The sequence below is a fragment of the Pyricularia oryzae genome, chromosome 7 (genome assembly GCF_000002495.2).
Source record: "Pyricularia oryzae 70-15 chromosome 7, whole genome shotgun sequence".
Lineage (NCBI taxonomy): Eukaryota > Fungi > Ascomycota > Sordariomycetes > Magnaporthales > Pyriculariaceae > Pyricularia > Pyricularia oryzae.
Window position 1 is genome coordinate 2,289,754 of NC_017854.1, and position 22,658 is coordinate 2,312,411.

Consider the following 22,658-nt stretch of genomic DNA (forward strand, 5'->3'; position numbering starts at 1 on the left):
TCGAAATCGAGTACCTGGGTTTACTTCTAGAGATCGGTAAAGGTATCCGCATCGACCCCAAAAAGGTCGAAGCTATCACCAGCTGGCAATGGGACGACATCACCTCCGTTTCCGCAGTACGATCCTTCCTAGGCTTATGCAATTTCGTTCGGACGTTCTGCCATCACGCCAGCGAACAAGCAGAACCTCTGACCCGATTATTGAAAAAGGGAGTCCCGTTCGAAAGAGGCCCCGAGCAGAAATCTGCCTTTGAAGCGCTGAAACAACTGGTGGTCACCGCCCCCGTGATAAGTTTCTTCAAACCCGGTATGCCTGTCAGGATGGACACCGACGCCAGTGGCAGGGCCACCGCCGGTGTCGTGTGGCAGCAACAGGACGATGGCAGCTGGAAGCCAATCGGCTATTCGTCCAAAACCATGTCCCCTGCTGAACAAAACTATCCGATTCAGGACCAGGAGCTATTAGCTGTGATTAATACGCTAAAGGACTTCGAACCAGCCCTGTTGGGTACCAAGTTCTGTGTTTTCACCGATCACCAGGCCCTAATTTATTGGTCGACCAAGAAACTTTTGTCCGCTCGCCAGATACGATGGGCTGACTACCTGGCCAACTTCGACATTACTTTTAAATACCGTCCCGGCAAGAATAATGTGGCAGCCGATGCCCTTTCGCGCAAAACCATCGACAACCCTACGGTCAAGGCCCGAGCTGTGTTAGACCGCACCATTGCACTAATCCCTCCAGAAAAGATCGACTCCCGACCCGGCGAACCTCTTCCAACCATTAGCAACTTGGAACCCTCCGCACCGCAGGGAGCTGACCTGGTGGCCCTTATCCTGGAAGAAAACCTGAAACAGAACCTAGGTCACCACGACAATTTGTTAACGGTACCCGAGACTACCCAGAATGGCAAAATCTTCTTAAAAACGGCTCTTATCCGCGAAGCTCATGAGCCCAAGATCTTCGGCCATGGAGGCCAGAATAAAACCCTCAGCCGCCTGAAAAAGGACTATTGGTGGCCCGACCGAAATCGAGACGTCAAACGCTACATTAAGAATTGTCGCGAATGTTAACGCAACAAGGTACGACATGATAAGACGCCTGGGCTGTTGCACCCACTGGAGATCCCTAGACGGTGTTGGCAACACGTAATGGTAGACGGCAAAGATATGCCCAAGGATAAAGAAGGCTATAATTACGTCTGGGTCTTCATCTGCCGATTGACCAAACTTTTGGCCACCCTACCGGGAAAAAAGACGGACACCGCGGAGACCTTGGCCATGCGGTATTATCAGACCGTGTACCGTTGGAAAGGCGTCCCCGATTTATGGCTTTCCGACAACGCCGGACCGTTTATATCCGAGTTCCTAAATACTTTAAACGAGTTGACAGGAACAAAACATAAACATGGAAGCGCCCGCCACCCTCAAAGTCAGGGCAGCGTCGAAATTACCAACGCTGAATTGGATCAGAAAATGCGCTTTTATGTAGACAAATACCAAACGAATTGGCGACGGCATATCCCCGCTTTCGACTTCGGCCACAACTCGTCCGTCCACGCCTCTATTGGCATGGCACCGATCGAAGCAGAAACCGGAGCTCGCCCTAGAGACCCGCTCTCTTTACCTTTACCCGAAGAAGACCTGGAGACCGGTCAGCAACAAAAGGCGCTGGAAATGGTCCGCCAAGCCCGGCAAGCTCAGGAACTGGCCCGCAACAACGGACTCGGAGCGCAAATAGAACAACAGAGGCAGGCTAATAAGAAGCGGCGACCGGTCGATTTTACGGTGGGAGATGCGGTTTACGTTAGCAAAAAGGGTTTTTCCACCGAAGCTCCTACGACCAAGTTGGACTCGCAAAATGCAGGACCATGGACGATTCTCGAGGAAAAGGGCCACAGCTTCATTCTCGACACCCCTGCCTGGTATAAAGGTAGTAAGCTGTTCCACGCCAGCCGATTGCGCAAAGCAGCAACGGATCCATTACCTCAGCAGTATCAAAAGCCGGAACCGCCGGTCGAAATTAACGGAGAACCGGAGTGGGAGGTGGAGCAAGTGTTGGCCTCACGTTTATTCGGACGAAAGAAAACGTTGCAATATCAGGTATCGTGGGTCGGACTCGACCCTGATGAGACATGGTATGAGGCCCGCGACTTGAAAAATTCACCAATACTGCTGGATACCTTTCACAGGGAGTACCCGGACGCAGCAGGACCTCCGGTAAATTTGCAACAGTGGATCAGGAGCGCAGCAGAGGATGTTTTTGCGGAGGACGGACCCGAGGACAATGTTGCCGAGCACGATGCGAAAAAGACACGAGAGCGGAGGAAGGCCCCGAGGAGACACACGTGACAAACTCAAGACTCTGACCGCCTACGTCGATCAGGCCTTAGAGGGGGGTAATGTGAGGATCAGGCCCCTAGACCTACCCTCAGAATCACGTGAGGATCAGGCCCCTAGACCTACCCTCAGAATCACGTGAGGATCAGGCCCCTAGACCTACCCTCAGAATCACGTGAGGATCAGGCCCCTAGACCTACCCTCAGAATCACGTAAGGATCAGGCCCCTAGACCTACCCTCAGAATCACGACTCGGCTCCACACCGAGCCAGGGATCGGACAAGGATCCACTACCTCCGGATTTAAGCGCGTCTCTTGAGCGCGTCGACGATTGTAATTTCTCTCTTCTCTTCAGTTTAGAATTTTCGTCGATAGCGCCTAATACACTGAGGTTCTCCAATGTATGCCTGGCCGTGACACGTATCATTATGGGTAAAGAAATGCCAGACCTGCCGCCGAATCAACCCGTCCCGCGAAGGCCACCAGGGCCTCCTGCGACCCCTGCCCACTCCTGAACGCTCATGGCAACACCTGTCGATGGATTTTATCACACATTTGCCGCAAAGCAACGGCCACGACGCCATCCTAGTGGTCGTAGACCGCCTGACTAAGATGAGACACTTCGTCCCTTGTAAAGGGACCTGCAATGCCGAGGACACCGCCAACCTGTACCTACACCACGTATGGAAACTACACGGGTTGCCCCTGACGATAGTTTCGGATAGAGGCACCCAATTCGTGTCGAAGTTTTGGAAACACCTGACAACCCGTTTGAAAATCGACAGCCTGCTATCCACTGCTCACCACCCCGAGACTGACGGACAGACCGAGCGTTTTAACGCGTCCCTGGAACAATATTTGAGAGCTTATGTGGCCTACCTGCAAGATGATTGGGAAAGTTGGCTTCCCCTCGCCGAATTCACAGCCAACTCCCACAAGTCCGAGACCACCGGAACCTCCCCGTTTTACGCGACTTACGGATTCCATCCCCGCATGGGATTCGAGCCGGTACCCCTGAACCAGCCTTTGCCCGCCCAGCGGGATGCCGAAAAGCTAGCCGCCCGAATGGAAGCCATTCTGGAACAAGCCCGCGCCGAAATGACCGCCGCCCAAGCCCGTTACGAAGAACAGGCGAACCGACACCGTACCCCGGCCCGCCGGCTTACCGTCGGCCAATATGTATGGTTAGACGCACGGAATATCCAGACCGCCCGCCCGCAGAAGAAACTGGATTGGAAGAACTTGGGACCCTTCCGAATTTCTGAAGTGATTAGCCCGTACGCCTACCGTTTGGACCTGCCGTCGTCTATGAGAGTACACCCTGTTTTCAATATAAACCGACTAAAACCTGCTGACGTTAAGCCCCTGCCGGGCCAACAACCTGCACCGCCACCCCATTTGGAAGTGGAAGGTGAGAGAGAATACGAAGTCGAAGAGATCCTCGACTCCTTTTGGGAAACCCGCGGCCGAGGAGGCCGCCGGCTGAAATATATCGTCCGTTGGGCTGGATATAGCGAACCCACGACTGAACCTGCCGATTACCTGGAAAACGCTGCTCAATTGGTAAAGAATTTCCACCGTCGATACCCCCATAAGCCCGGGCCCCGGCCGTGACGGAGCTCGGCCTGGAAGGGGGGAATACTGTCACAGACCTGAAGGACAGCCACTGGGCTGTCGCTTAGTCATGACCCCTGTCACGTGAAGGCGCGAGGGCCGAGCGCCTCGCGCGCGTATATCTACGCGAAATCTCTGCAGTCTCCGATATGTAGCTCCTCGAGCTACGTCTTCGTCAACAACCACCTGCTACCCTGTACCTGGAAGACTAGATAGCCAATATACTCTGTCCTGTTACCTGATCGCCCGCACCTACCTGTCCGCCCTGCCTGCCCGTGACACAAACGAATTTATAAAAAAAATAATTAATATATATTATAAATTAAAATATATAAATGCAAATTATTTACCAATTATATATTATATAAAAACATTTATTTTATCCAATAAAAAAAAATTTAAAAAATTTATTGGGAAAATCAAATTCCAAATAAAATTAAAATCCGGAAAAAACGATTCCAAAAATATTTTAGGTAAAATTTTAGTTAAACGCAATTGTTTTTTTATTTTGTTTTTTTACGTTCCACCCGGACAAACTTTTTTAAATTATTAATATTACGACGGACCGTTTGTATTATTTTTTTAAATTATATTTCTTTTTAATTTCGCAAACGAAGGATTTCTTTTCCGCTGTTTCCAATTTAAATTTAAATTTCGAATATTAAACCGCGATTTTGTGCAATTATTTTCGAAATATAGTTATAATATTAAATTGCAAACGGCCCAAACGAATAGATTTAATATAACGAAAGAAATTCCGAAATAATATAACGCATTTCGCAATTTTTTTGCAATTTGTAAACGGAATAAAAAACATTTTAACCGCCGAAAAGAAAACACAAAAAGCAAATTGTTGCGACGAACGGTGGAAAAACGACCACGGAATTTATTAATTCGGTTAAATATAACGCAAAAGAATTAGCAAAAAAAACGAAACCAAAAATAAAAATTAGGGAAATATAAATTATTTAAAAATTAAAAAAATTTGGCTAAAAAAAGGAAATTTAATATTATAACCAGATAATTGGGCTGGTATTAAAAAAACCAGGTGGGGTTATACCTTTTTTAATAATATTTGTCCAAAAAAATTACCAAACGATAAAAACGGGATTATATAAGGAAAAAAACACGTAATATTACGTAATTGCCAAAAAAATATAATTAATATATTGCATATTAATTATAACAAAACAAACAGTATATTAATTATAAAATATATTAAATATATTATATTAGGAAACAGAATTTATATATAATACGTTTATTACCATATAAATAAATTCGATTCTAGGATTGTTTAGCAGCAATTAAATTTTAATTAATTTTAATATTTATTTGAAAACGATTATAGTTTTATCCCAGTCGTTGAAATTACCCAGTTACCCAATTAGACGCTCAGTTGTTTCAACCCACTATATTTTATTATAAGAACAAGTTAACCCGATACCTTGATCGTAACAGGGGAGTGGCCCTGTTGGGTTGCAATATTTTTGCACAGGTACTATAGTTGAATTTATTTTTTCCCGCTACACTATTGCCAGAACCGGTAATACCCACAAGGCCAATTCCCTTTAACAATCGTACCATAGGAGGGATTTTTACCTTTACCACCATAATAATATATATAGGCCTGGATTATCGAGCGGCTACTTTTGGTTATACAGCGGCTATTTGTATCCATCTGCAGGTTTATATAGCGGGTGTTTGCACTGGGTACATTTTGCGTGCAATTATATATATATCGGTTCAAGTCAAAGATAAGTTATAGTAACAAATAAGGGGCCGTGCAAAGAACGGGGTATTAATGGGCCTGGGCTTGATGCGTGACTAATGCACAAGAAATACGTGATTCGTGATGCGTTACGCTTTGCGGGTTGCGTCTGGGAGGTGTGAATAGTTTCATATACTGGGTGGGGGTGGTAGGATTTGTACACAAATCTGATACGGGCAAGCCGTGGTGGGACAAATCTGGGTGGAATTTGGCTGGGGAAAAGTTTCGCAACGTATTTGTGTGGTGTTATTATTGGAGTCAAGAGTGAAAAGACTACTAACCGGAAAACTGTTGCATTATATCGCAAGGTTTGGAAGGTTTAGTATTCAGAAGACTACCTAATCCACCATCTTATACTGACTCGCTTGAGTAACCAGAGCATATGGATACTATACCACGACCTACAAGATATCAATACTGAATGAGTAATGGGGGATATTGGCCAACGGGTTTAAAGGGCAACGTCTCCCTTTGATTTATCAAGGCCAATCCTCTGTTCAAACACAAGCACAGTAACAGTTACCAAGTCCCCAATCCCCCAAAAAACACAAAAACACTTTACAGTCTACACTTTCTCGTCCTTTTACCCAATCTTACGACAAAATGATTGCTGTTCAGGACTAATCAGTCGACAGTTTCAACTCTATTGGCGAGCTCCATACCGCCAAGGAGAAGTTTGATACAGTCGGCGGAGACAAGTTGGTTGAGCAAGCATTCCTCGAGCTATTTCGCCGCCATGGCGTTGACAGGATCTTTGGTCTGACCATGGTTCACCGTCACTTTGAGCTGAACGGGAAAGAACGTCTGGTCGACTTCCAAGGTACCGCGGTACCTTGGGAGGAGGTTGACGAGCTGAACAACCCGGGCATCACCGCGGCCAGTTGGGAAATCACTCCCCAGGGTATTCGCCCTTACGAATTCAAGCTCGATCCAGCATCGATCGGGGCCCAGGAGGTCGACTTCAACGATCCCAAAATTCAAGCCTTCGCCAAAGAGTTTGTCGAGTTGACGCAGCGCGCTGGTGCGACTGGTCTTTTCGGCCTTTGCGTATACCCCGGAGATGATTTCGAAAGCCTGATCGAAACCACCCAGGGCCGCGCCAATATCAGCATTCCTTTCAAGCCCGTGAGTATTTGATTTCTCTATGCGGGCTTCTGTTCTCTAATTTTCCCCTGGTTTTGAACCTCTACCCGGCCTACGCAAAAAGAAAAAGAAAAGGCAAACATTGGCTAATAATATTTTCCTTCGTTTTTCTCAACCCAGTTTAACAACATGAAGGACGGTTTCGTTGATGCAACCTGGTTTTTCTCCCCCAAGATCTGGGAAGCGAGGGGGAGATGTGTGTGCGTTTACAATCTTTTGGGTAAGCACACCGGGCACCGGTGGCGCGGCTAGACTGGTCACTATGGCCTGCCAAAGCTCTTTCCGATAAAGTTGTCAAAATTGGAGACTTTAGTTATTGGGGTGGTGGAACTTGATATTTTGCCGTTATTATATTTGTTGCTTTGTGCAACCGATAAATATCAAGACAGTTTATTTTAGTCCCTCGTCCATTACCCGAAAACCTTAGTTTAGTTGTAATGTTGCGATACATCTTCAATTGATCCCATAGTTCTCCTGGTTCAAATTTGAGGATAATTTCTCGAGTTTCACCGTTTGGTAAAATACAAAATGCTAAGTATTTGTTGTAAATATACACTTAAGATTAAATTTAAATTGTTTCAAGTGCAAAATATTTAAGTTATATGACTTTGTGCGGATATAGTACGCGTATAAAATAAATATTATACCCACATTACCTCAAACGGTCATACTTGACGAATTCTCCTGAAACTAAAACGAGCGGGATTTTCTGGGGGCCAATTTGATTCGCCGAGAATCAATATAACTAGTAAGATATATGGAGCCCTCGGTCCCCTGTATAACGCAATGGGGATTGGTCTAAACACGGAGATTAAAAATAACTTATACAGCACTCAGCAGAAGGGATATCTTGTACAAAATCCGTGACTTTTGATTGATCGGAAATTTACCTGCAGCCCGGAAGTTGTTACTTAAATGCCGTCCCCCATTTCAATGTCGGAGGGTATATATTGAAAACAGAGCAAAACTCTCCCCAACCGACACAGTTATCATAACCCAAAATTAACATATCAGCAGCCGTTATTCCAACACAACCAGTGCATTGTTACGCACTGGTTGTAAATCACGCTGCACTCAGGTCATCACTTTAACCCTTGTTAACAGTTACTATTATTAACACACTTGAGTTGATTAACGGCCATTCCACTCAACGGTTATTGCATTGTCAAGGTTCAAAAAGTTCTTAATTTGCAAATTTGAAACTTACAGTGGCCCTAGCAGCCTAGCTAATCTTTCAAATTTTCGGACCCTAGATTCCAGAGAAAGAAATGTTGCACTCGTCACTCAGGTCTTGCCAAATTCATCCTTGTCCGAAGAAAGGGCAGCCCCGTAAAATTTGCATTGAAATTAATATCTAGTAAGACCAGGTTGCAATGCGTGGGAGGTCGTTTGCTCTGTTGCTTCCTTTGCCAACAGCTCTCTATAGCTTCCATCTTTTACAATTTTGCCGCCCTCCCCGAGCAGTATAACCCTATCAAAGTCTTTAGCAATCTCAACGTTGTGACTTTTTAAATAACAATATGTTAGCATGTTTTACACGCCAGGTAATCTCAACCGCTGATAAAAGCGATAGGGGGAGAAAGGCACTCACGTGACAACGATGACGGTAGTGTGGACAAACTGATTTATAAGGTTCCCAAGAACCTGCATTTCGGTCTCGGGATCAAGGCTGGATGTTGGCTCGTCGAGGATGACGACTTTGGGTTGTTTGAGGAACAAACGAGCAAATTCGATACGTTGCTTTTCACCACCAGAAAAGGAACTAAACAGTAAATATGTAGGACATAACAATTAGCTCATGTCTTCGATATCATCGTACTGCTCTAGCCTCTGTATGACTTACCTTCCATTCTCACCCATCAAAGATTCATATCCGCCAGGGCGAGCTATTATAGTGTCATGGATCATGGCACGTCGACACGCGGCGTAGACCTCTTCATCGCTGGCGTTTTTCTTTCCCATTCTAACGTTTTCCATCACCGTGGTGTTGAAAATGTGAGGTATTTGGGGCATCATCCCGACTGATTTGTGGAATCTGTACGAGGAATAAAGTACCAAGTTGTTAGTTTGTGCACAACTGCAGGGAAAGTATGCGAATAGGGGAGCCCCCAAGAAAGAAAAAAAGGGGAAACACTTGCGAGTTTTTGTCAATGTTGCTAATGTCCTGCCCGTCAATCAAAATAGTACCAGTACTGGGCGACATATAACGCATGACAAGCTTGAGTAAGGTTGACTTGCCGGTCCCGCTAGGCCCAATCAATGCGACTTTGGCCCCCGGCTTGATCGACATGCTCAGGTGGTCTACCACCGGGGTATCCCTGGCCGGGTACGTAAACGATACGTCGTGCAGGTCCAAGCTCCCCTCACCGCATAGGAGCTCCGCGCCACTTGTCTGGACGGCCGAGCTCCTCTCCAAAACCCGACGCAGCGGCGCTGCGTCCAACAGGTCATCGACGAGATCGGGTATTGTGCGCGTCAGCTCCCCGATCCGCATCCACAATGTCGCCCAGACCGAAGTATAGAGCATCAGGTCCCCGACCGTGGCAGCCCCTTGGCCATACCGGTAGATCATAAAAGAGTACCCAGCGGCGACCCCGCAGAAGCTGACAATGTTTTGAGCGAGGCAGAAGTTAAGCCTGCACGAGTCAAGTTTTCGCTCTTGGTCGATCAAAGCCCCCGTGACTAATCTAAAGCAATCGATCTCGTGTTCGATCAAATTTTGGTTGAACAATGTCGTCCACCCGCGTAGACCGTCCTGGCGACGATGCTCTTGGTCGACTTTGAGTTTGTGGACTTTTGTAAACGCTTCCGCCCGCTTCTGGGTCCCTTTACTATTAATGACGCAGGTAAAGGTTATTTGATAGGCCATGATGATAAACAAAAAGGGCCCATGCAAGCTGACGAGTTTTGTCGCGGCCATGACGATCCCCATTATGTTTATGAAATGGGAAAAGATGATTGAATCAAACAGGCTTATAAACTCTTTAGCGTCGTCGACAGCCTTTGTCAAATCCGTGGGGTTGGCCAGCGAGTGGAACGTGGGGTCCATGGAAAGGATTTTAGCGTGGACGCCTGTAGCGAAAGACTCGGCCCGGTGCAGTTTGATTTCGGCCCTCAAAAGCCCAAAGATATGAGAAAGTGCAGTATTTACGGCTCGAAGTAGTAATGCTTTTTTGAACGAGGTTTGCACCTGAGACCCTGTCGCAGCTGCGTCTAAAATAGAGGCGAAGGCAAGCTGTTCTTGCAACTCCGTAACCTCGTGGGTCACCATCAATAGGAACGAAGCGACGAAACGTATCTGGTGTACTGGTTCGCCCACGGGAAACATGTATCTGGAAAAAACCCCAAATAGTTTCAAAAGGGGCCACCACCCGCCGAGCTTTTCCACTTCCCGTAGCGTATCCATTTGTAAGCTTAAAATGTCGGCCGGGTTGCTGCTGGCGTCCAAAGGCGAAGCCGGGCTGGGCTTGGACGCGGTGTTGCAATTTGCGATGATGGCTGGCAATATTTGCAACAGGATCATGACGCACGTGGCCGCTTTGCAAACATCAATTGCGGCGCTGACCCGTGAGGCCAACGGAGGGCTGGTTTGGCCGCCCGGCAAGCCTGTCCAAACGACGACGAAAAGCTCGATGGCGCAGAGGAGGCACCAGGAAACTGCTCGATTGAGATGAATTGGACTCTTATCGTCACGGTCGCCCAACCGCTCTGCATTCATAAATGTGGCGAGGACGAGGGCAGTTTCTGAAAAGGCCGCATGGATGCTGGGGAGCGAGTTGCGGGACACCGCCTCAGCAACGAGCCGAAAGAAAACGGCCGCGTAAATAAAAAATAAAGCCAGAAAAAGAAACAGCAGTGTGTTTAGGTTGCAGTTTGTTATGCTGCGACCGGTGCCGAAAATTTTGAGTGTGGGGATCGGGGTTATGGCTGTTACAAGAACAAGGACGCCGCAGCAGCCACGGACGAGCTGAATCCAAGGTTCGAGCTCGATGGCCATTTTGATCAACTCTGTGCAAACGATTGCTTGCAAGAATAGTGAAAGATGCAAATTGAAACAAAAGGAGGCGTTGCAGAATATGACTAAAAGCACAACAACAAAGTAACAAAAAGATAATGGAATCTAAGGATGCGGCGTAAAAAAGAATTTGACAAAGCAATGGAAAAGGCCCAAGTACATACCTACCTGTTTGAGACGGCTGATATATCCAGCGGCGATAGAACAAGATCTATCAAATTGCATGATTATTTTGGTCCATACTTCTCGAAGGGGAAGGGGGGCATGCATAAAAATTACCATGTTAAAAATAAGTTTAAAATGATGCAGGTCGACATGATATTTGATGATTGTTTATAAAGTAATGAGATATTATAGATGGAAAAAGGGGGTAGTAGTTTTTTTTAGAATGATAAGTGTTTATTAAGAAGTCAGCTTCTATGCTCAGCATGATATATTATACAGGTATTCGGGTAAAAAAAACAAGTTGTTGTTATTATTTAAAATTAAATCAAGGTGCATGCATAGGATCCGGGCCACTTTTGGTGGTGCCTTCATCTTTTCTCCTTGGCATGCATTGATTCCACCACCAGCGATGTAATCACTCCATCGGATAAGGTAAATGGATCTGGCGCCAATCAAGTTTCGACCTCGGTTTGTTCTGGGCTTTGTGTCAGTCCTCTTTGCTTCCTCCTCCCTCCAATCTTCCACTCACGCCCATAATGCCCCGAACTGGCGCATAAAACCATCAAGACCTCTGTGTTCTAGCCTGTCCCTGCTAGGTAGCATCTGCTCTGTCCCACATAAGTGATTCCCTTGCCCAAAGATGACGCGGCAGGTATCTTGTTGGGTTGGTTGGCCGGCCACTGGTTGAGCAGTTTGAACGCGTCATCATTTGGACAAATTATTTACTCTTCAGCCCTAAGCTTCTTCACTGATAGCCCTCGAAACATGGTTGCCAATTTCAACCAAAAATCCGTCCCCAGGGGCTTGTCTGCTACTGTTACATTCCGTGGTGAACTGTACAAAGTTTAGTTGATGAAAGCGTAATTAAATTAGAGGGCTTGGACTTTCTACAATATTCTGCGCTGATCGAGACTAGTTCTCGGCTCTATCTTGCCGCCATCTCCTGACGCATTTGGGGAGTTTCCAACTCATAAAACACCCTGGACCCCTGCAGCTCCTGCGCATTGTACACAGTGGACATTTCATGAACGCTGCTGACCGTGGCCATTTCCTGCGGCTTGCCGAAGTGGCCCATCTCATGTGGTTGGTAGGCGGATCCCATCTCATGTGATTTGTGGGGGTACCCCATCTCAGAAACTGTCTTGTACGGAGTGGCCGAACCATCCGTGGCAGGACCATCCGAAGCATGTGGGGTCTGACTCTGATCCTCCTCGGCCTGGGGTGTTTGCTGCCGCCGGCGTCGGACCATGATAAAGACCAGGGTAGCAAGCAGCGCAATAAAGACCACGCCGCCCACGACACCTCCGGCGATGGCGCCAATGTTGGAACCGCCGCTTCCGCTTCCGCTTTCTCCCTGCGTGCCACCACCTCCATTGTTTCCGGAGCTGGAATCGCCTTGCCCACCACCACTGGAGCCGTTTTCGGTGTTGTCGGTGGCCAATCCATCGACTTTCATCGAGGAGAAGAGTTTCTTGGTCTCCTCGCTACGCCACTTGACCGATGACAGACCTCTGTGCCGGGGGAATCAAGCAAGTCAGCACTGCGCAAAAAAAAAAAGAAAAAAAAACTCACCCGTTTTTATACCAATCCTTGACAACCTGGGGCGACTCGTAGGGCCCAGCAGCAGGGTCGTAGCTGTCCAGCCACTGGAGCGCAGTCATGTCAAAAACGCCAATGCCCTTGGTCCAGGGGTCGGTGGTCCGCCACGACTCGCCCCCGAACCCGTCCTCGTAGCCCCCGACGTTGACCATCAGCCGTTTGCCCGGGATGGCGTTGCAGGTGTGGCCCTGCCGGCGGTGCTCTGGGTTCTTGGAGTAGTCGACCTTGAACCACTGGAAGCCGGGCACCGTGAGGATGTGCAGGTCCGCGAAGCCCTGGTTCTCGCTGAGCTTGAGCGCGCTGGCGCCGCCGTACACAAAGATCTCGTAGCTGCCCGAGCCGCCCGAGCGCGCCGCCACTACGCAGTGCCGCGTCCTCGGCAGCGGCGCCTCCCCCGTTGTCAGCTGCGAGTGCCAGCGCCGGCCGTCGTAAAACGTGACGTTTTGGAAGTCGATGCCCGTCGTCTCCGACATGTCGCGCCGCGTGAGCGCCGCCCCGCCCATGAAGAAGGCGAGCCCCGTCGCCTTGTCGTCGGTGCTTTCCGGTGCGCCCAGCCCGGGGAGGCACACGGCCCGGCCGAACTGGTGCGTGCCGAACGGGGGGTGGACGAGGGCGGTCTCGTTGGTCCAGGACCTGGCGGCGATGTCATACTTGATCAGGCCCGGGATGGGGGTCAGGCCGCCCTGCCGGACGCGAAAGTCGGTCCGCTCGCTGCTGAAGCCGCCAAAGGTGTACCCGAACCCCCCGCAGCCCACCGTCGACGGCCCCGCCACGCGCACGATGGACTGCGGCTTGGGCAGCTCCTCGTGCGCCCAGGACCCGCCGCCCTTGCCGTCCGCCGTGAAGACGCGTAGCCGGGGATTCCTGGCCTCGTCCGTCACGATCGTGTAGCCTCGCTCGCCGCCCCAGATGTACATCTTGGTCGCTCCGGCCGAGTCGCTGCCTGCGTCGGTCCACACCGAGGCGTGGTTCATCGACGACTCGTTGTCCACGGGCGTCTCTCTGAAGACGACCGTCTTGTTCGTCCATGGCTCGTTGAGAGGTATGGAAAACGTGCTGTTGACTTTGAGCGTAGGGAAGCGTTAGACAAAAAAACGACCCCAGACTCAGAGTGAGTCTTGTTGTGAAAATGCACCTTGGAACCGACTCACCTGTTCTGGAGGGCCATGGCTCTTCGACTTTGCCGTCTACAAGCTGTGACACCTCGCCTCCATCGAGGTATAGGTAGTCTCCCACCACGGCAGCTAAAATTGTTCAGGCTCCTGTTAGTACGGGATGCTTGCAATCTTTTTTCAATAATTCGCTGCGGCTAAAAAAATATGTCGTGTAACCGTGAACCTACCCACATGATTCCCGCGCCGCGTGAAGGCGCTGTCAGGGACCTCTTGTGCCCCTGTCTGCGACAACAGAGGGCCGAGACTGGCGAGGATCGCCAATGCATTCCGGTGTAGCGCCATCATTTGCGGCAGACACGGTAGTTTTTCTCGGCCGTCAACCTTTGCATTCACAGTCTTGAAGCTTTTTCAGCGACAATCAAAAAAAAACAAAAAAAAAACCAGAAAAGACAAAAGAGAAAGACGAGAACATTTGCCGATTGGGGTGGTGGGTGAGCCGCATACTACAGATATGGCAGATAACAACAGGGGTTTCCACATTCTACGCGAAGAAAACCCCCCCTTGTCCCTAATTTAGCATTTTTGTATCTTTGTTCGCCAGCCTTACCGGCGCTTTCTCAGTTTTCACACAAAGATTGCCATCTCGGCACGCAAAAAGGAAATGAATAGTTGGACGCCAAGCTCAGTAGAGGATCCAAAAAGTCGCCCGGCTAAGCGCCGACCATGGATTACAGGCCTTTTGGGGGGGCCGTCGTCCAGTAAAACACTCTGGCTGGGTGGGGAGCGACAAGATTGCAGACTTTTGTCAGCAAGCCAAAAGCACAGCACAGCCCGCTGGCTCCTCTAACGCGCTAGGGAGGAGATCCACCCGACCCGTTGCCGAGTCCCGCCTATGCGCCCGACTGAAAGTTGGTTCCGGAGCCGGGTGAGGCAACGGTCTCGTGTTTGGACGGCGGATTCTATCACCTACTAAGCACTTGCTTCCCGTCCGCGAACACGGCCAGTCAATGAAATGCCTAGGTGTGGGTTTTTGAGACTTGCAGCTGTGAAGGCTTTGTGACAGTTTTGAGTGCGAGGGTTCGTCCAACATGCGCAACACGGGTTACTACTTCTTGAATACAGGCAAAGTATGAGTGGTATCAATCGCTCAATCGCTAAATTCGCTAAACAATATGCAGAAGCTAATACCACAGTAAAGTACAAAAGAAACAATACAAAACAAAAACCCTCTTTTCCCAAACCCTCATTTCAAGCAACCAACAAAAGAAACCAAAAGACTGCCATGGTGGACACGCAGTAATAAACGGCATGCGATCGCACACACCATGTGGCCCTCAAATCCCATGACGACCCAGCGCCTTTCCGCGCTTCGACACCTCGCGCGCGCCCTGCTCCTTGATCTTTGCCAGCCTGGCCTGCTCCTTGGCCTCCCTCTCGAGGGCGAGGATCTGGTCCCTGGCGTCGCGGACCTCGCGCCTGGCGATGTCGAGCGCGCGGTCGGCCTGGCGCTCCGCCTCCTCGGCGCCCATGATGCGCTCGCGCGCCGCCAGGATGCTGGGGTCCGTGGTGTCGCCGTGGCGGCGCGACAGCAGCGTCGAGCGCCGCCGCGGCGGGCTGGCCGACGTCGAGGCCGTGCTCATGCTGCTGACGCTGTTGGTGTCGACCGACCGCCGCCGCCGGTTGAAGAGCCCGCCCCGCTCGCGGCTTCTGTGCTGCGTCGAGGCCATCGGCGCCGGCGCCGGCGCTGACGTCCGCCGCGCCGTCGGCACCGGGGACACCGAGCGCTTGCGGCCAAACAGGCCCCGCCGTTCTTGGCGGACCGGCTCCTGGACGACGACCTCCTCCTTGGGTGGCTCGTGGCGGGAGAAGAGAGGCATTTTGGTGGGGGGGAGTGGCTTTTGTGGTTTGCTTTGGTGTGTTTACAAGGGGTGTATGTTATGGTTAAGGCTACTGAGCTGGGGCAAAGCGTGTAGTGGGCTTGCCAAGTTGGACTTGTGGAATGCTTGTCTTGTTAATGGTGAGTTCTAGTGAGTATGGAGAAAGTTCCCAGTGTGCCGATTTTCCGGGCGAGGTCCCCTATTTCACTTGTTTCTTGGAAAGCTTGGTCCTTTGCTATCATTGGCTTCGGATTGCCGACGATACTTTCTACATTGGTTACACCAAATTCGTCATTGTTTCGCTCCCAGTCTCACTACTTTACTTCGATCGCGAGTGGGAAAGGATTCTCGGTGACGTCAATTTTCTGCTTCGTAAAGCGGAGGGAAAAGGGAGTTTTGGAGGGGATCAGCACTCGATCCTTGCTTTTCCGGTTGTAGCGAGCCAATAGGCTGATACACCAAAATGTCAGTGACGCATGCGGGAAATGTTCAGGGTCCAAGGGGGCCAACGGGACGCCAGCGATGGTATGCAGGGTCCTGGGATTGGTTGCTTGAAATGCTTCGAAAAGAGACAGAATAAAAAGTAGCGCTGATGGTAGGACCCCTCGCTCAATTGAGGGTAGAGCTGAGATCATTATCGACGGGAGGCAGTCAGACTGATTGCATCATCGTCAGAGGACAGGTGTGTGAACTATCTGAGCTGAGCCACGCTAATTAAATGTCGATTGATGCAGCCATTTCGGTATGTGGCTTTTAGCGTTCATGCCATACAAGCTAGGTCGTGTTTGGCTTAGCTGGCTGAGAGAATCGAGGATGTATTGGTATCAACATCTTCCGACGGAGTGAAGAGTGAAGGAGAAAGAATATAAAAAAGGAAAGGAGAACTAATCTCCGATTAGAAGGGCTTGAAATCAATGCGCCATGAATGAATGGGTGACCTCATTTGGCCTGAGATGGCAATTCCTGGTCGGCAGCTGACCAAAACACGATCGTTGACAATATTGTGAAGCCCATTCCGGATATCAACGACCAAATCCTATTCGAGTTTTCCGCGGAAATGTTATCGGTGACCTCGAACATACAAAGAAACGCAGGCAAGTTACATTGCTACATTACCCAAGGTGTGGACGGTTGGATACGTAGTACGTAGGCCTCGGACAGATCAACAATCTTGACCTGGAGAGATTTGATGAAAGACTGTAGGTAGGTCGCCGACAGGGCGAATCCTAGAGGTCTGATGAGAGGATCTTACTGGAGACTGAGATTGAAGGAGAAGGGACGTGATTTTTCGGTCAATGTTACCTAAGGTGGCTATAGGCAACATGCTAAGGTCAGTCTTTTGGCAGGACCACTTGCAAGCACCGCTATTATTTCGATGGGGGTTGGTTGCTCACTGTTGCAGAAACGTTTTTGCTGAGGCTTGTTTTGCAGCGGGGACCGGGGAAGGTGTGGGTCTGAAACGGCGTGCACAGACCATAGTTTGTTCATCGACTCCATTCAAGCTTCTGCACGTGACTGGTGCGCAATGGGAGTCGAGATCGCGTCAGGAATTTTTTCCTAGCGTCAGGCGCGCGTGCAATTCCACAGCGCCATCAAATGGTTTGTTGCTCCAGCTAAAGCCAGCCAGCCAATGTGGCTCCCTCTCAACTGTTTCACACAAAACAGCTATCGTTACGATTGATGCGACTGATTCCGAAGGATTGATACCGACTACCCACCCAACCCGTCATTTCTACACCCGCATCGTTTGACAATTGCTGTTCTCCCTCCCTAAACTCCCCAACCAGCCAAATATGGCGTCGAGATCTCGCTCGCCAATCTCAGATCGAGGCTCGCGGGCAAACAGACACCGCCGCTCACCCTCCCGCGGTCGATCGCGCACGCCTTCACACTCTCGCTCGCCGTCGCCACGCCGCAATGGGCGATCACGAGGCGCCGACAGTCGCAGCCGGAGCAGAAGTCGAAGCCGGACACGAAGCCGCACCCGTACCCGAAGCCCGTCTGCCGGTCGCAGTCCCAGTCGTGGCCGAGATGTCAGGATGAGAAGTCGCACCAAGAGCGTGTCGGCCAGCCCGGCGCCACGCAGTACCAAGGTGAGGCGAGGTTGATTTGCAGCGGGTTCCGCCTTGTCGGCGCGCTTACATGCACAGAGTAACTTGGCGTACTGACGAGAACCCCTGTGCAGATTGTCATTGAGAGGCTCACCAAGAATGTTACCGAGGATCACTTGCGAGACATATTTGGCCAATATGGCGAGATTCGCGATCTTGATTTACCCATAAACAGACGTGAGTTCCCTTGCTTGCCCTGGGACAGTTCCGTCCTTTTTCTATTCCTCGAAGCTGACAAAGGCAATACCGATGTAAAACAGAGGGCACGAACCGTGGCACAGCATACATCCTGTACGTGCAGGAGCCCGACGCCGAATCGGCCATCGCCCACATGCATGAGGGCCAGATCGACGGAGCCACCGTCAACGTATCCATCGTCCTGCCGCGCCGCAAGTTCTCCCCCGAACCACCTGGAGCTCGTCGCGGCAATCCGCACATCGACCCGCGTCACATAGCACAAGCCGCGCGTGTGGGTGGACTGGCCTCTACCGCCGCCGCAGGTGGCTCCGGAAGCTTCAGGGGATCAAGAGGACGAGGAGGAGGCGGCGGTGGCCCACCAGCTGGACCTCGTGGAGGTCGCAACAACGATGTCTACAGGCCCTCTTCGAGGAGCAAGTCGCCAGATGCGGGACGTGCGGGCGGTTACAGAAGCCGATCTCCTGGATCGGCGTATTCCAACAGGTCTGAGTCCAGGTCGAGGAGGCGCGGCGGTGGAGGTGCCAGGAGAGAGACGGGCGGTGATGATTATGGAAGGCGGCGAAGCCCTAGCAGGGACAGCTACAGTAGCTATGGTGGCAGGAGGAGCAGGTCGCGGTCGCAGAGCCGGGGCCGCGGTGGTCGAAGCTACCGCTGAGATGTTGGAGGATCATGAATGGAACCAGTTTGGCCCTGTTTGGCCTAGTCATGTGGGTACGTGAGGCAGGTTGTGTCCCAAAATTTTACGGCGACAGGTACCCGCTTAGGGTGAAGTGGAAAGAATTGAAGCATCAAAACGGGCTCGGAGTTCCTCGTCAGATGCGACGTTGAAATCCTTCAAAAAAAAAGAGCCTTGGTCCCTTCTCATTAGCACTGGAGTAACCGGCATTTCTTTTCGGTCCAATCAAAACTTGTAATGTACGATAAGCGAATCTAATGGATGGCAAAGCTCATGCTATGAGGCCCGGATCGTGCAAATTGGGTAAACAACGACGAAAGGAGGCATTAGTGCCAATCCTCTTGGATGTGAGGACATATCACCCCAGAAGCCTGCCGATTCTCAGTGAGTTCAATATAAGTCCTGATGTAATTACGGAGGCTGTCTATCACAATATGGTCATATTTGCAAGGACAAATTCCATATGCTGTGCCAGACATGAGGCAGACAGCAATTTTTGTATGCATGGTTTGGTTCTGGTTGCTGGTGTGGGGCAAAGCTGTTGCGTTTGCTCCATAGGGCTGAAAAGTTGCGACAGGCGGGGATTGGGGGCGGCAGGTCCATCCCTGCGGGCCACAACTGCAGCCACGTACGGTACCTGAAATCCTCGAGCGGCAAAGAATCTTGAGAAATCTACTCTAGGATAGTATGATGATGGACCACATTTTTCTTTAGCCTCGCTGTGTCGGGCTTGGTGGGGGTTTCCAACGGGACGCGAAATGCCCCCTCGAGCAAGAAGATCAACAGGCGCATTGAGCCGGCGCGAATATGGGTTCATGTCGAGGGGGGCTTATGAGTTCGATAGAAGGATTCCCAGTCCGGGCGCCGTTGTCAGGTACGGGGAGGAACAAGCAGCCACTCAAAGGAGACGACAACCCACCCTTGACTAGACTCGATCCGGCCTAGATCGCAGATTTTTGGCCCGTGGGATTTTAAACATTAGCTAGGGCACCGTACCTAGCCACATTGCAAAGTTCCCGCCTGCCCCAGGTCACGGTTGTCGCTTTTTACCATGGATACCATCAAAAGAGCCGCAAGGGGCTGGAGCGCTGCGTCTAAAGTACCACGCAAAACGTTTATGGTTTTTTTTTTTTTCCTCGCTCTTTTTTGACTGAGCCGCATCACCAGGCTGACTTTTTCTGTCTATAGCGACTCCGATGGAGAAGGTCGCGGGCGCGTGAAATCGTCAATCTCCCAAATCTGGTCCCAGCTCAAAGTCCAACAAAAGAATCCTCCCGGCTCTTATTCTCAACAAAGTTGCAGTAATTGAGATTGCGAAAGCCCCCCGCAGATTTACCGGCATCGCCTGCCATACGGTCGCCCAGTACGGCCAGTACGGAACTTGCCACATGTCTTGCGCCGGCTACGTACATGATCGAGGTGGCACTGAATCTAACTGTTGCAGTCTCGCTAACGACTGGCCTGTCAATCCACGGCCTGTACGCGTACCTTGACACACCGGGTCCTTTTTTTTTGTAACCTTCTTGTATCCCAACCACCGACTACTTTGTCATCGGTGATCTATCGTCGGGCTGGTAAGCTTTTTTATTTTATTTTCTCAAAACTGCTTGCCCATTCTTTATCATATTAATTCATTCAATCGCGACCTTGACAGTATGACAACACCCCCAAGCAGTTGCAGCTTAGAACAACAGACCCAAGGCTGTGCCACACAGTCGTATTAACCCCACAAGGGAAACCAAGGTCGAAGGAGGCGCACATTGAAGAAATTACCTAGATCGCTCGCGCTGGCGTCAATTCTTGGCCGGGCTGCTTGCCCCCAAGATCGATAACCAACATAGCCACCCAAGATCCCACGCCCGCCCCCAATGCGCCTTTCAGCGTCCTGTGGCTTTTTTTCGAGCGCGTCTCGTTCGCGTAGCACTGCTACTTCTCGCCGTTGAATGCCTTTTTTTGGTTCTCTCTCTGTACCATTCGGCAAGGCATACATGAGGAAAATCAGGCTAGTGGTACAAGCTTCCGCACATCATCTCAGATGAGGCCACGAACCGTTACTGCCGTTGGTCCTCCCGTCGGCCATGTGCCGATTCGTGTGTTTCTCCGTTTATTCTTTGTCTCACTTTATTCTCACCGGAAACTACTTCCGACTTTTGACCTGGACCGAGATGGTTTCGCCAAGAGATGATGTTTTTTTTTCCTGATGCGAAATCGTCATGTCTTGTCATCGCTTTTTTGCTACCTGACAATCAGCCCTGTCCCACTGCAACCCTGCGAGTTGAGTATACGGATATGCACGTCGTTTAACCTGGTCGAGTAAGCGCACCTCTGTGCCGAGCCAGCGATTGACTAGGACACAAAAAAAGTGCTTTGCGTTTTTTTTGTCTATTCCATCCCGAACCCAAAAAGCCTACCACGACAACCCTCGCCGTCCATCGCGCTGACATGTGGAAACATTAATTTCGTGTGGGGGCGGAGGAATGCCGGCTTACAGCCAACTGCAAAATATACAGACACTCTATCCACTGACTGATGTTGAGCAGTCTAGAGTCCATGGTTCTCGACGTGATTCCCGATGTTGCACACGAATTCTTGCAGCTATTTCGAGATTGGACCTTTTTTCTCGAGTCACCATTTCTTGGCTTTGACCTGGTGTGAAATTGAGCATTTTGCGGCTCAGGATACGAGGACATCTCTCTCCCTTGTCAGGTTTCCTGATGCATGTCTGCCTTGCTTTTCTCCTACGCCATAGCCTGGGACGAAGACGCGTCTTTGATGGAAGGGTCATTGCACCAAGTGGTGTATACTCGATGGCTCCTCTTTATGCTCACACCGGGGGACGGGGGAGGGGGAACTGCAACCATCTTCGGCCGTATTCGCGCCTCACCCTTCACTTTCTCAGATGGTGAACCGTAGGCCTTGGAGTCACCACGGATGGTGTCCACCATATCTGAAGGTGGTTCGTATCACCTGGAACCTTTAATCTGCTGGGATCCAAATATCTTTTGTCTTTTTTTGTCTTGTGTTTTTCTTGGCCTTTTCTTTTCTTTCATCTTATTTTTTCATCTCGGTGTTTTCCTAAACTTGATTTTTTTTGTCGTCTTTTTTGGGGGTGCTGGCGTCACGAGGCGATGCTAGCAGATTGCTGATCGATGAGACATCATAAATAGCTCCCAGCATCCCTCATGATACAGCATTGTCAGTGACAGATGGAATCAAGTCAACAGCAGAAATCATCACAGAGCATTTTTCCTCTTCATACTGCAACCTGAACAACAACAAGACTCGACAAGTCCAACAGCACACCACACAGCATCAAAAAAGAAGCGGTTGGTGAAACAGTCGTCAACAATGCAACACGCCGAGCTATATTGCAGAGCCCCGACCGCGCTCGGGCTAGGAACCCCGACAAAGCGTCCAAGGCCAACCAAACCACCCACTCCACCGCCTGGTCCTCGTCCCGGCCCATTGGCGCCGATCCCACCGGGGAACCCTACGCCCCCTCCTTCACCGAGGCGTCGGGCATCGCATAAACATCTACCTGCGCAGGCAGTCGGGCTCATCAGTCACCCTGCAACTACTTTTGTGAATTCTGGGCCACCAGCAACATCACAGAAGAGACAACCTTCCTGAGGGTCGACTTTGGTCCTGGTTGGAGCTTTCGGCTGCATGTTTGGTCAAGAACATGTTGTCAAGCTCGCTGGTGTTTATTGACCCACGGTGAACTGGGATTCTGGGATTCTGTGTGGAGGGCCAAGCTCTGACCAGTCGGTTACACAGACCTCCTGGTCCTTGTCCCTTTTACCTGTCTACTCGCGGCGCCTTGGCTCATCAAGGGGATACTTTTTCAGCATTCCAAGCAGCAATCTTCAGCACCATCCTGCAGTTTTGCTTTTCTTTCCGTTGGATTTTCAGGTCTCATGCTCCTGACTCTAGGCCTTGCTGTCATTAGAGGGCTGTGATTGAGTGTTTTTCTAGGATATTATTTTATAATCAGGCGTTGATCAAACTCCTCTTATAGCTCTTAGTCTAGTCCTT

At 50.2% G+C, this 22,658-nt stretch overlaps 7 protein-coding genes across 7 annotated transcripts; 4 read left to right on the top strand and 3 right to left on the bottom strand.

Moving 5' to 3' along the window:
* Positions 1 to 5,808: 5,808 nt before the first annotated feature.
* MGG_02584 (uncharacterized protein) lies at positions 5,809 to 7,119 on the top strand (the record flags this gene model as incomplete). Its single annotated transcript, XM_003721167.1, has 3 exons — positions 5,809 to 5,840; positions 6,360 to 6,849; positions 6,988 to 7,119. 3 exons carry the CDS (start codon positions 5,809 to 5,811, stop codon positions 7,117 to 7,119), a joined length of 654 nt encoding a protein of 217 aa, XP_003721215.1.
* Positions 7,120 to 8,116: 997 nt separating this feature from the next.
* MGG_02583 (mitochondrial ATP-binding cassette sub-family B member 6) lies at positions 8,117 to 10,908 on the bottom strand. The gene is made up of 4 exons (XM_003721168.1): positions 9,006 to 10,908; positions 8,711 to 8,902; positions 8,459 to 8,629; positions 8,117 to 8,371 (listed from the first exon to the last, which is right to left on the bottom strand). Exons 1-4 carry the CDS (start codon positions 10,862 to 10,864, stop codon positions 8,215 to 8,217), a joined length of 2,379 nt encoding a protein of 792 aa, XP_003721216.1. The 5' UTR covers positions 10,865 to 10,908; the 3' UTR covers positions 8,117 to 8,214.
* A 986-nt stretch (positions 10,909 to 11,894) lies between these two features.
* Positions 11,895 to 14,395, bottom strand: MGG_02582 (uncharacterized protein). The gene is made up of 4 exons (XM_003721169.1): positions 13,989 to 14,395; positions 13,798 to 13,890; positions 12,620 to 13,709; positions 11,895 to 12,558 (listed from the first exon to the last, which is right to left on the bottom strand). Exons 1-4 carry the CDS (start codon positions 14,104 to 14,106, stop codon positions 11,973 to 11,975), a joined length of 1,887 nt encoding a protein of 628 aa, XP_003721217.1. The 5' UTR covers positions 14,107 to 14,395; the 3' UTR covers positions 11,895 to 11,972.
* Positions 14,396 to 15,095: 700 nt separating this feature from the next.
* MGG_02581 (uncharacterized protein) lies at positions 15,096 to 15,638 on the bottom strand (the record flags this gene model as incomplete). The annotated part of the gene is made up of 2 exons (XM_003721170.1): positions 15,096 to 15,468; positions 15,511 to 15,638. The coding sequence occupies 2 exons, from the start codon at positions 15,636 to 15,638 to the stop codon at positions 15,096 to 15,098; spliced, it is 501 nt and encodes a 166-aa protein (XP_003721218.1).
* A 1,552-nt stretch (positions 15,639 to 17,190) lies between these two features.
* MGG_02580 (uncharacterized protein) lies at positions 17,191 to 18,940 on the top strand. Its single transcript, XM_003721171.1, has 3 exons — positions 17,191 to 17,731; positions 17,824 to 17,926; positions 18,010 to 18,940. Exons 1-3 carry the CDS (start codon positions 17,432 to 17,434, stop codon positions 18,600 to 18,602), a joined length of 996 nt encoding a protein of 331 aa, XP_003721219.1. The 5' UTR covers positions 17,191 to 17,431; the 3' UTR covers positions 18,603 to 18,940.
* Positions 18,941 to 19,243: 303 nt separating this feature from the next.
* On the top strand, positions 19,244 to 19,932 carry MGG_18022 (uncharacterized protein; the record flags this gene model as incomplete). The annotated part of the gene is made up of 2 exons (XM_003721172.1): positions 19,244 to 19,497; positions 19,812 to 19,932. Exons 1-2 carry the CDS (start codon positions 19,382 to 19,384, stop codon positions 19,930 to 19,932), a joined length of 237 nt encoding a protein of 78 aa, XP_003721220.1. The 5' UTR covers positions 19,244 to 19,381.
* A 2,039-nt stretch (positions 19,933 to 21,971) lies between these two features.
* MGG_18023 (uncharacterized protein) lies at positions 21,972 to 22,313 on the top strand (the record flags this gene model as incomplete). Its single annotated transcript, XM_003721173.1, has 1 exon — positions 21,972 to 22,313. The coding sequence occupies one exon, from the start codon at positions 21,972 to 21,974 to the stop codon at positions 22,251 to 22,253; it is 282 nt and encodes a 93-aa protein (XP_003721221.1). The 3' UTR covers positions 22,254 to 22,313.
* Between the last annotated feature and the right edge of the window lie 345 nt (positions 22,314 to 22,658).